The sequence below is a fragment of the Aythya ferina genome (assembly GCF_964211825.1).
Source record: "Aythya ferina genome assembly, chromosome: 1".
Taxonomy (NCBI): domain Eukaryota; kingdom Metazoa; phylum Chordata; class Aves; order Anseriformes; family Anatidae; genus Aythya; species Aythya ferina.
This window is the reverse complement of record NC_140296.1, coordinates 44,633,387-44,645,544: the sequence shown is the minus strand read 5'-3', so window position 1 is coordinate 44,645,544 and position 12,158 is coordinate 44,633,387. Positions and strand designations below refer to the sequence as shown.

Below are 12,158 nucleotides of genomic sequence, written 5' to 3'. Positions count from 1 at the left end.
TTGCAGATTTAGTCTGTTCAGTTAGTCCAGGTAGTCTGTTCCTCCTCAGAAAGCTAAGTTCTGCTGACTCTTTGTTACCTACACTAATAGATGTCTGTGGTACTTCTGGGAAAAAGAAAAAGAAAAAAAAAAAAAAAGATAAAATACAAATTAAAGTGCACAGTGCTGATGTAATAGGGTGCTGTGCCAGGTCTGGCAGGTGCTGATGACTCACTCTGAAACCTGAAGCATTTTCTGTTGTCAGCAAACTTAGCTAGTGCACCAGAATTTACTGTGCTTCCTAGGGAGTGCTCTGCAACTGGCATAAGTTACCTAACCTTACCCTTACCGATCATGTGCAAAGTCACTTAGGTGCTGCTTCCCTGTACATTTACATTCTCAAGTTTTACGCTAAGATGTTGTTCTTGACTTTGTCTGTGTAGACATACGTTGTCTGTGTAGAGGCATGTTTTTGACATAACTAGATTAGTAGCAAGTTCTTTAAGCAGTGTCACTGTACTTTAGCAGGTCTAAAAGAATGCATGGGTTTGCTTTCTCCCTAAATCATTTCCCTAAGTCATCTCCCATGTTCTGTGTCTGATTATAGGTAGAAGTCAAAGCTATTCCTGTTTCTCAGAAAAAAACATCTTTGCAACAAGAGCAAGTTAAAAAGGTGCAACGGATACCAGGGAGTCCTGCAGCAGCCGCATCCCCTAGTGCTGATATGACTTTCGGAGGACTTCCTTCACCAAAGCTTGATTCTTCTTACGAGCCAATGATAGTAAAAGAAGCTCGATATATTGCTATTACAATGATGAAGGTAAATTACTGTTACTTGAGCAAGGTAGCTATAAAATCCAGTATACAAAGTGGGTAAAAGTGTGCAAAAATGAAGGGGTAAAGTATGTTTCGGTTTGATCACAATCTAAAAATGCATTAGTTGCAAATTACTTTGATATATATTAAGTTCAGCAGAAAAGTAGATGCCTCAAAATGGCCAACTGTGCCTGAACTCTAAAGCAAAAAATAAACTGGATTAGCATATAAAAAGAAAAGTTGTGTATTTAATTTTGATTACACTGATTAGAAAACTAGTCTGAGTGAGAGGAGAAATAAAAACAGTTATTGAAATAAGGGGGAAAAAAGACAAGCCTCTGTACCTATATAGGGCTGGAGTGTTGCATAGAACCTATATTAAAACCTATAACTGGTTAATGTAAGAAAAAAATCAGAGCTAAACAAAGTTAGAAAGATTATAAAAATGATTGGTGTATCAACTCAAAATTGCCAAATAAATCATCTCAGAGACTTTGCAGGCAACAGTTTTTAAAGACATGAAAACAGTTACTATTGGTTTTAGTGTATTTTAAAACTGGAAAGGTGCATTTACATATAGGTAAAATATTGACCCAGTTACGAGATGTGACATGATATATATAACTAGCAGATGGAAAACTTAATGAAACGTGATTAATCAGGAGTTAGAGAAAGATAATGCTATACCCTGTATGGATTTATGTGGAAAAAGAGTCAGCAAACTACCATCTTTTAAAGGGTACAGGTTTGTTTGCTGCAGATGGTAATTCAATCAATATAGGATAAAACAAATGATTTTAAAAACTTGTTAAATTACATGTCTAAAATGAAAAAAGTGTGGTGTTTATTTATTTATTTACTATACTTGGGTTACTGCAAAGATCACTCCTTGACTTGATGCTACTTGATACTTTTATCAGTGACTTGAGTGAAAAAGTACATTATTTATTCATACTTCGAACCCAGATGTGATTTCTAATAACCACTGACTACAGGCTTCTTTTTAGTAATAGGTATCAAACCTGTTCGCACCGCTGTTACAGTGGCACACCTTGCAACACGTTAGGTGCGCTGGAGTAACTGTTTGTGGAGCAAGTGCAAGTGTCTAGAAATTCATGTCCAGAGTTGATGCACCCTTTGAGTGAGGAAAGCTTGGTATTAGCTAGTCAACTTCAATATTTTTTAATTTGAATCAAGTTAAGGTAAAATTAAAGCACAAGTATTCATTTAAAGTCACCTTAACATATAGGACAAAAGCTTGTAATGGTCAAAGAGACGAAGTAAATTACACACATCAAGGTAAAATACAAAAAGTGTCTTTTGCTGAAGCATGATTGACCTCTATGTTTAAAACCTTTTTTGAGGAAGTTTCTTGCAAGTTTTGGATGGAAAAGACTTACAATTTTTTTTTTTTTAATCAGGAAGAGAGGTGGTATTTTGCTACTTAAGCTAAGGACAGTCCAATATTCTGAGAAATGCAACTGTGTTACCTGCTGTTTCTGATTAGCTTATTAACTTTATTGATTCAAGAAAGTGAAAATTCTCTTTTACTTCCCTGCAAAAAATAGACATCCTCTGACCTTTCTGCTTTATGCCAGCCTGTATGTTGTATCAGTGCTAGATAGAACCATCCAAATACAATTAGAAACTGTAGCTCCGCACTTTGTGACAGTGAATAATACATACAACAAGTATGGAGGATTGAAACCCAAAACCATATTGGATATTTGGACAGAGACCCAGAATGGCTGATCTGCAGCTATGTTCATGTGTTTTTATCCTTCCTCTTTTTTCCACTGTTGTTTTTGATGGAATGTATGAATCTGATAACTCAGCAACTATTGCAACCAGTGATACATTTGCTGAGTTTTGGGACTACCATAGTCTACACTAAAGTGGAGCTTTTCAGTGCATTTCACAAGGAGCATTTCACAAGTAACTGTGAAAGTAGATTTTTTTTTTTTCTAGTGACAATCAGCAAAAGTGTCACCTCAATACAGGGGGAATTTCTTCATTTTGTGTAGAAAGAAAGTACATTGAAGGTTGGACTGTTGGTTGGGATTGACTGGATGGCCACACCCAGAAAGTTCCAGCCTGTATGTCAAGGTGGAGGCCAATGACAAGCAGTGACTCTCAGAGGAACAGTTTTAAACTAAAAGAGAGGAGATTTATATTAGATGTTTGGAGAACATTCTTTAATCTGAGGGGTGGTGAGGCAGTGGAACAGGTTGCCCGGATATATATCCATATGTTTGTGCCTACAAGGAAGTTGAAATCTAGATTATTAAAAAGAAAAATTAAAAGGAATTTAAGGGCTTTTTAATCAAGTTAGATTAGAAGGGATTCAAAGACTTGACTGTGAACAAAGCTTTTGTTAGCAGTGTGTATTTTTGTTAATGGCAGTTTAAAGAGAAAGTGAAGATACTTGTTTCATGTATGTATGTATGTCTTTGTCTCTCTTTCTGTGTTCTGGAATTGATTTTCTGTTTTTTTACTCAATATTTCTGGTGAGTGTACAGTTAGATTTGTGTGTTTTTCGAGAAAGTACTCTGCTTTCTTTTATTTGATAATTGTTGATTTTATGTTCATTTAATTTCATCTGTTGATAGGCGTATGAAAATTACTCATTTGAAGAACTACGCTTTGCTTCACCAACACCAAAGAGGTAAATGTTAAAGAATTATTTTTTATTAGATACTAAAATTAAGATGTCCCGTCACTTTTGCTTACACCCTGAGTTGCAGGCCTTTGTTTTCTTAAATTTAGAGATTCTGGTTTAAAATATTTCATTCTTAGGAGTTCTAATGTTGATTCTATATTTGTATTATACATTTTCTGAATGTGATCTTTCATCTTCTGCTGTCCAAACGTGCTGTAGAAGGTTATGGCTTCATTATAAATAATATGGGGTTACTGCTTTGGACAGAGGAAGAAAGCTAGTTAGATTATTTCAAAGAAAAAAAAAAACATATTTTACCAAACTTAAGTGTTACAGACAATTTCCAAGAAGACAGTAATTGTTTAATGATCTCAATTGTTTTGTTTATGCCTAGACCCAGTGAAAACATGCTGATCAGAGTCAATAATGATGGTACATACTGTGCAAACTGGACTCCCGGCGCTGTTGGTCTCTATACCATTCACGTTACCATAGATGGCATTGAAATAGGTACTTAATTTTCATAATACTTAAGCAGAAATTAATCTTATATCCACTTGTATCGACTATCAATAAAGGCATGTCTTGGTGCTCCTAAGATTTAGTATTAAAGTTCATAGCAAAACATAGTACCCCCGTTTTGGTTTAGAAGCCTTCTATTGAAATCCCTTTTCTTTCTCAAAAGAAAAAAAGATCATGGCTATTCCATCATTGGAATAGGGACATATTTGGCAACTTGTGTATTCATAATGCATTTAGAAAACAAGAATAATAGAGTATCTTATTGTGTGCTCTGTGTTGCTTTGAGATGTCTAAGACTGCAAGAAAAATGTCCAGTTTCAACTGAGAGTGACAGAGATGTATAGGTGGAGGAAGGATCTGAAGAACCTAAGAAAAGAAGAAATTGTTCCCAACTGTGCAGGAGTAAATTGTCATTTCCTCTGTGGAAAATTGAGAAAGAGTGGTCTTCACTATCTTAAATCTCAACTGCTAATACCAATATTAAATGCTTTTGGTTTCTTCCTTGCTGAAAATAATTTATCTGTCTTGCTGGTCCTGGGAAATACGAGTTACTGTAGTGTGCTAGGGGAAGATTTCCCCTTCAGAAAATGTCTACACCTTCAATTGTCCCTTTTTAATTCTACAGGTGGTATGGTGAAGACAGCAGCACAGATATTGAAGGCATTGTAATTAGGCCCATCTCTCATAGGACGGTTTAAGCGAGTGCACCAGCAATTCATCTTTGCCAATACTGAGCAGCACCTTTTGTAAATAGATACATAAATTCCAGTCCCATTCCAATCCAACGTGTGTTACCTACAGAAAATAAGATCAATGTTATATTTTTCATAATAGTTATCTTTGTTCATTAATTGCATAGGGTTAACTTCTAGGATTATTAGAATACAGTTGTTAACCTTGGTTATTAGACAGGTATGAGTGTCCTCTAGTAGTTGTCGATGCCATCTTTCTTCAATGTTACTTCTGTTGTTGTTCAGTGGGGTTCATACACCCATACTTGACCCATGATTTGCTCAACTTTGGCCCTCTTAAGTACTGGTAGCACTTAGTTTCTTCTCTGTTTCAGATCTTGATCCTTCTAGATTCCTTCTGTTACTTACATATTTGTTTAAAAGAACGTTCCTGAAAACATTGCTGATTTATCACTAGGTCTGGTTGCTTCGCATTCTTGCTCTTCAAAGGGTCAGCCTGTAAACCAAAACAAAAGCTTAAAACCATTAAATTGCTATAGTTTGGCATTAACAGTGATTTCTGAAAATATTTTTTTTAAGATTACTATTCAAGGCTATATCCATCTATTACAGAAGTTTGAACTGTTTCTTTATTTGTGTTTGTTTTTTTTTGTGATCTGAGAATTTTACTGTCTTGAGATATTTTCTAGCACCTCCTGGTTTTATAACAGTGTTGGCAATTAAAGGTGCTGGCTCTTTAAATTACAGGCCTTTTCTTGATGTGTAGCTTGCCTTCTAAGGCTGTTGTCTGTTTATTGCATTTTGTGATTAGCATCTGCAGCAGTATAGCATGCATAAGCTGTTGCCTCTCTAGGAGCTTTTACTTGCACCCTTCAAACATTTAATTCTGTCTTCACCATTCCTTGAAGCATGTCTGTGCAGACATTAGGATACAAAATTACCTAGTAGTAATGTGGACACAGTGTGTGACAGATACTTAATAACAACATTAAATTATATATCTGTGAATTTCTACATGTGACTTTATAAATGTTGATAAAATAATACTTTGCACCATTAAGCAGCTGCAAGTGTTTGTCAACCAGATAAGTGAGTGGCTACTTTGCATACTATTAAGTTGTAGCACTGATAAATTGCAGTTACTATATGACTACAAAATGGACTTTTTTCTTTTTATTATTTTACTTTAACTTAGTCTTTGTTTGCTTATAGATGCTGGGCTAGAAGTGAAAGTAAAAGATCCTCCAAAAGGAATGATACCGCCTGGGACACAGCTTATTAAACCAAAGGCAGAGCCTCAGCCAAACAAGGTTTGAAAAACTAAATGAAAACCCAAACAGATAGTTGGAGTTGGGTGGGATTTTCTTGTCGTTTAATATATACTTTATCACTTCGTAGCAGTACAGGACTTAAGACAAATCACTTTAATGTGCTGAATGGAATGAAATTAGTATACTGAATAAAATGAAAGATGTTCATTCCGTTTTCTTTCTGTATACCCATTAATAAAGCTGTTAGGAACTATATACAAACTATATATATATGTATATATATATTTCTCTAGGCTTTTCACACAAATATTGTGCAACCATTATGAAAACCACATTCTACGCTAATATTAGTTATTTGATGTTGTGCTATGGCATGAGTTGTACAAAGGGCACATATTGTTTGTCTTCTGATCAGGCTCTTTCTTTAGGCAGCAAAAAATCCTAAATTAGTTTCTTGGTGATGTCTTCCTTTCTTAGAATGTCATGCCTTCATTTTAAAAGGTTATCCTTTCTATAGCTTTTGACTTCCCCATTTCATGTTATTGTTCTACCCCGAAAGACTGAAGTAGGCACAAATAACGGGTGAAAGGTGAAAGGTGGTGTGGCACTGCTGGGGAAATGCCAAGATGAAGGAAATATCCTCAATAACCCTTCCTTAGCATAAAGAGGGAGTTAAGCAAAGTACTGAATCTTACTTTCATGCAATAAATTTGTATTAAAAGATGTGAATTCTGAAAAAGCACTAAATTATCCTTCCCTTTTTTATTACAAGAGTAAAAGTGGACTCTTCCCCTCTTCTAGGAAATACACAGTTACAGAAAGAACTGGGTGTTTGCCAACTTCTTAGCTGTATGGTACATCTTGATGGAATTCTTTCCCAACTTTCTGGTTAGTCTAGAAATAGCACCTTTTGTTATACAGCTCCCAAGTCTGTAAATACATCATCCAGTGTCTGCTTCTGCCACTAAAATGATTCTTTTTTTTTTACTTCTAATTTCCACAGATATTTTTATTCATTGTCTTGTTTTGTTTGCTTCTTCCACAAAATAATTTTAGGTTGTCTCCCATCTCTCCATTAGGAGAAGCCCCTTGTGACTTCCTGGTTACTTTATCTTATTTATTATCTTAATTATTAATTATCTTAATAAGAACTTTCTTCTGGGTGAAATGCATCTCACAGATGTTAATGGTATCTCCATCCAAGCTGTGTTTTACTTACTCAGTGAAGAGAAAGAGACAGTTGTTATGATACAAGTTGCTGGATGGAACTGCCTTTCTTGTCAATTGCTACAGTGGGAATTAAGGTGACTGGTTCATATATAACAGCTATATATTGTCAAGCAACAGTCATGACAGCTTAAAAACAAAACACAACAAACTTGACAAAAGTTAGGTAACTGGTGTTCTGAGGCAGTAGTCAAGTGTTTAATCATCCGCCTGTGTTGTTGTTCTTGTTTCTTTTTCCAAGTTACAGTCTTTTTGAAAGGGGAAACATCCTTCTGTCCTGTATATGGTGTCTGTTAAGCCTTTGTCCACACTAGGATTTATCAGTGTTGCAGGAACACAGTAGACTTCTCATGATAGATCATTTTATCAGTTTTCTTTCTTCTGTGTCACAATTGCATAATGAACCAGGTTAGCATAATTCCACGTATGTGAACAGCAGTATTATAAATAAACCAAAAGATAATCATTGTGCTGTGCATTCTTCTGAAGCCAAGAATGCAGATTAGACATGTACATCAGAAATGGTCCAGTATGCCAAATCCAATTTCACTGAGAAAAATGGGTTAGTTACGTCCTAGAAACTTCTTTCTCTCCTTTCCCAGCCCTAAATTTCAGATAGTTATAACCAAATAACGGTAATAGTGGTGATCTTTTCTCACCTGGAAACAACAAAATATTCTTGTTGAAACAGGAGCATTCCAGTTTTGGAGTCAGACCTAATTGAAACTCAGGTTGAAAATGGAATAATATAGTATTGATCTGTTCATTTTCTGTTAAATGAAGTTGGATGAAAATCTGACTTTCCTGTCCATCACAGCTGGTTAAGGAGGTTATCACAGTGATCTGTCTTCAGCCTGGAATACAAGAACTGGTGCCGCCTCATTGGCTGTGAAATTTAGATTAACTACTTTGTAGAAAATCCTATCCCACGTCCTTCTGAGGGAAACACTGTCTTATAATATGTGTAAGGTAATTCAGGGTAGTTGGAACCAAATACAAGAAATCAGTCGTAATTTAATTGAATTGGAAGGGACAAGACTCTTGCCAGAATGACTGGAATCTAACGTTTTGTTTCTACTGCCCTCACATTACTAAACAAGAAACTATCCAACTAAAAAAAAAAAAAAAAAAAAGGAGGGCTAGTTTTTTGCATCCTTCCATGGGAGGTTAACCCACTTGTAAAGGTTGTTTTATTCTATGCAGCACACATTTCTGTGCTGCAAGATGTACCTCTTTTCAGATACACCAAATAAGAAGGCACAGTGACAAAGCTCTTGCAAAGTTCTGTGCACTGTACGAGATAAATATATGTCAATTGCTGTGCCTTTCTGCATTGTAATCAATTCTTCTAGTCAGAGCCCAGTTTGTGTGTGCTCCATGGAAGAAGCAATTTGGGCGGTGTTACATTAATAAGATACCGAACTGTCATGCTATAGAGAAATACTCCAAGCAGAAAGGTGCTGTATCAGAAAGAAGACTCATGCAATTAATGTATGGAAAATGCGCTTTCCAGACTTGCTTGTAACCAAATTCTGGGTGTGAGTTCTTCTTCGTCTAAACTGAAATTTTTAATCCAAGCTCCAGTTAGCCTGTCACAAGATTTCTCTCAAGTAATGTTTCATAGGGGTAGCAATGTAAAAATTAGGAATTCCTAATTTGCAAGGCTTTGTTTTTAGGCTTCTATATGTTGAGAATGCTGTAAGCAATGGTTCGGCATTATATTTTTACAAGGAATGGAATGGGATGGAATGGTTGGAAGGGATCTAGAAAGATCATCAAGTCCAATGCCAGACCACTTCTACTTCAGGGCCAACCAAAAATTAAAGCATATTTTATTAAGCATATATTCGAATGTCTCCTAAACACTGACAGACATGGGACATCAACCACCTTGCTAGGAAGCCTGTGACCTTCACCATCAAGAAATTTTTCTGAACGTCCAGTCTGTATGTTCCATGGCACAGCTTTGTTTCATTCCCACGCGCCATATACCAGGGAAAAGAGATGAGCATCTCCCTCTCCTCTTCTCCTCAGGAAGTTGTAAAGAGCATTAAAGTCAACTCTTAACTTTCTTTTCTCCAAACTGCACAAAAACATTTATGTTATTATGTTTTTTGTTTGTTTGTTTAAAAAAGCCCTAACATGTATATAATTTCTGAAATAATTTGCTTAGAGGAAAAAAAATGCACTGAGCTTTTGCCTTCCTTTACCATTTTCCTGAGTTGATTTGTTCCATATCATTCTGTGCTAATTTGAAGATTGAGTTCATACTTCAGTTGATACATTTCTGTTTTATAATGTTGAGTTTGAAAATAACCTTCAAAGAAAGGTTTTGTACAACACTAACAGAATATATGCATTTATTAAGCTATCTTTTTCATTTCTGATTTTAAGTTGTTCTTTGGGACAGCTGCCTGATAACATGCTTGAATGACCAAAAAAAAAAAACGACGTGAACTAACAGCTGGGAGATTTGGGGGCTGTAGTAAATCAGACTAGTAACAAGGAGCGTCTCATCTAACCTTCCTGTGAAAAAGGAAGAAATTATTCAAATGCCTATTTCAAAAATAAGTAGAAAGATCTGCTCTTTTGCTATTCTCAAAAGGCTATTTAGACTATCTACTAAGAAAAATATCCATATTTTGACCAAAAGCAGAATATTATGATAGTGTCAAATGAGGACTGATAATCTTGAGTTGGTCGGTTACTGGAAATAGTAAATTTGGTGAGAGAAAACCCTGACCTTTGAAACTTAAAGAAGAATAAATTGTAGGTGGGCAGTTATAAGAATGAGAAGCTTGTACTGAATGTTGTCTGGTATAACAGAACCTTCAGAGAGATTGAGTTGATGTAGTTTAAACATAGTTTTAACAAAAATAAATGAAATCATACACAGCAGCCATGGGAAACTAGCAACAAACTGTAACTCTGACTGCCATCTTGTCACTAGCATTTCAGAATCTGTTAAACCTATTTCTTTTTACTCTGAGAGCTCTGTTCCAATTTTTTCTTCCTTACTATCTTTCTTTGCTTCTCTTAGGTTCGCAAATTTGTGGCCAAGGACAGTGCAGGGCTTCGTATCCGTAGCCACCCTTCCCTTCAGAGTGAGCAAATAGGCATAGTGAAAGTCAATGGATCCATCACTTTCATTGACGAGGTAATTAATAAGAAATTTCTGTTGAAAATTGAGCTAAGATGTAAAGGTAATACATGCAAATAATGTTTTTTTCATGTTTAAATGTTGACATGTACAACTTAAGAACATAAGAGTATAAATTGCAAAAATCTCAATATTTACCAATTTAGTTTTTCCAGCTGTCATTTCCTTTTTATTTGCTTACTTGAAAACCTTTGTAACAGACACTGTGATATCAGGAAACAAATTTCTTAGAGTTCATCTTCCAATAATATCTCTAAGGATTTTGTGTTTAGCTATTTCAACTGTATATAAAAATTCAAAGATGCAGGTATCATTTTAATTATATCTTTCACTTACACTTCTGAAAGATCACTAGTGTGTTAGATTACTGTGCATGTATACTTCTTCTAGTATAACTTCATATACAAGGAATATTTTTGCAATTTACTAAGTTAAATGAGCAATGGAAAAGTGGAAAGTGGACAACAGTAAGCTTACGAAGGCTTGGCTTTTCCTCTTTTCTCTCAAAGCAAGATCTGATTTAAAACTGTCTTTGCACCTTGCATTCTAAAAAGATGTGCTTCCCATTGCTTTGAAATTCTGATTTTGTCAATATTCCTTTTTACCTCTTCTTATGTTCTGTCAGTATAGTGAAGATCATTACATCCTTGCTACTGCTGTTTGTCTAATGTCTGTTAATCCTTGCTAGCCACGGAACGGTTACAGGAGGGCATGGCTCGTTTTTGTTGCTTGTTTCCCATAGATCCACAATGATGATGGTGTTTGGCTGAGGCTGAATGATGAAACAATAAAGAAGTATGTTCCTAACATGAATGGTTACACTGAAGCCTGGTGCCTCTCTTTTAACCAGCATCTTGGCAAGAGCCTTCTGGTACCTGTTGACGTAAGTAAAAGGTGCCTTTGAAAAATATCCAGAGTACACTCTATCCTCATTACAAAACTTTCTTTAATTAAGGCTGCAAATGAGTCCTGAGGTTTAAAAAAAAAAAAAAAAAAAAAAGTTTAATTACTAAATACTATCTTACGTGTGTTTCCGTTTTTGAGGGCTATTGTGTAATGAGGGTGGAGTGTAGAAATGTACAAAGCTTTTTATGTTGAAGATTCTTCTCCTAAAAGAGAAGCAAAAGCAGAAAGACTGATACAAGAGTATAAAAAAGTATAACAATTAGATTAAGCACCAGATGTTCCTGATGCAAGACTTCATTGTCCATAAAGTGGCCCACTGATGTAATGATCTCAGAAGAGGCTTACAGTCAACAGTTAACCAATGTAGTTGAGGCACTTTTTAAAAAACTTTTGAAAATCTTTAGGCTGTGTTGTTTTTCATGGATATTTTTGTGAGTTTTGTATATGAATCCCTGAGTTACAAAATGGTAGCTAATGAAAGAATCACAGCATCAAGGCTCAGTAAAAAAACATTTGAGTTTATAAGAGTAAGCGTAATTTATCTGGATAACTTCAGTGGTGATCACCATCACTACAAATCAAAATACACGTTTTCTGGCAACAAGATACAATTAGATACAAAAGTGTATAAGTCAAACTAATGTTTCTCAAAAAACTTCTGAAATTGTAGGTCTTCTGGCTTATCTGGTTTTGTGCATTCAACAAAGTGGGCAATAACATGGTTTCTTCAGGGCAGAGTGTGAGAACTAGATCTAATTCCTAAAACAGCTGTTTAGTTTCAACTTGTCCTCTTATATGGGTGAGCTTTATTTTGGTAAATCAATTTATCAATTTTGATAAATCTTGTAAGCATGGAAGGGTAAGATTTTTTTCGGGTTTTTATTTTTATTTTATTTTTTTTGTTTTTATTTCTAATATTTTTTTTA

At 35.2% G+C, this 12,158-nt stretch overlaps 1 protein-coding gene across 19 annotated transcripts in view; it reads left to right on the top strand.

Moving 5' to 3' along the window:
• MYCBP2 (MYC binding protein 2) overlaps positions 1 to 12,158 on the top strand; it is a 193,651-nt gene that overhangs the window by 118,020 nt on the left and 63,473 nt on the right. For all 19 annotated transcript variants that reach the window (XM_084527321.1, XM_084527308.1, XM_084527311.1 and 16 more), the window contains 6 exons: positions 587 to 799; positions 3,405 to 3,460; positions 3,849 to 3,964; positions 5,881 to 5,978; positions 10,207 to 10,323; positions 11,069 to 11,209. In XM_084527321.1, the coding sequence (XP_084383447.1) occupies positions 587 to 799; positions 3,405 to 3,460; positions 3,849 to 3,964; positions 5,881 to 5,978; positions 10,207 to 10,323; positions 11,069 to 11,209 (741 nt within the window). The remainder of the gene's footprint in view (positions 1 to 586; positions 800 to 3,404; positions 3,461 to 3,848; positions 3,965 to 5,880; positions 5,979 to 10,206; positions 10,324 to 11,068; positions 11,210 to 12,158) is intronic.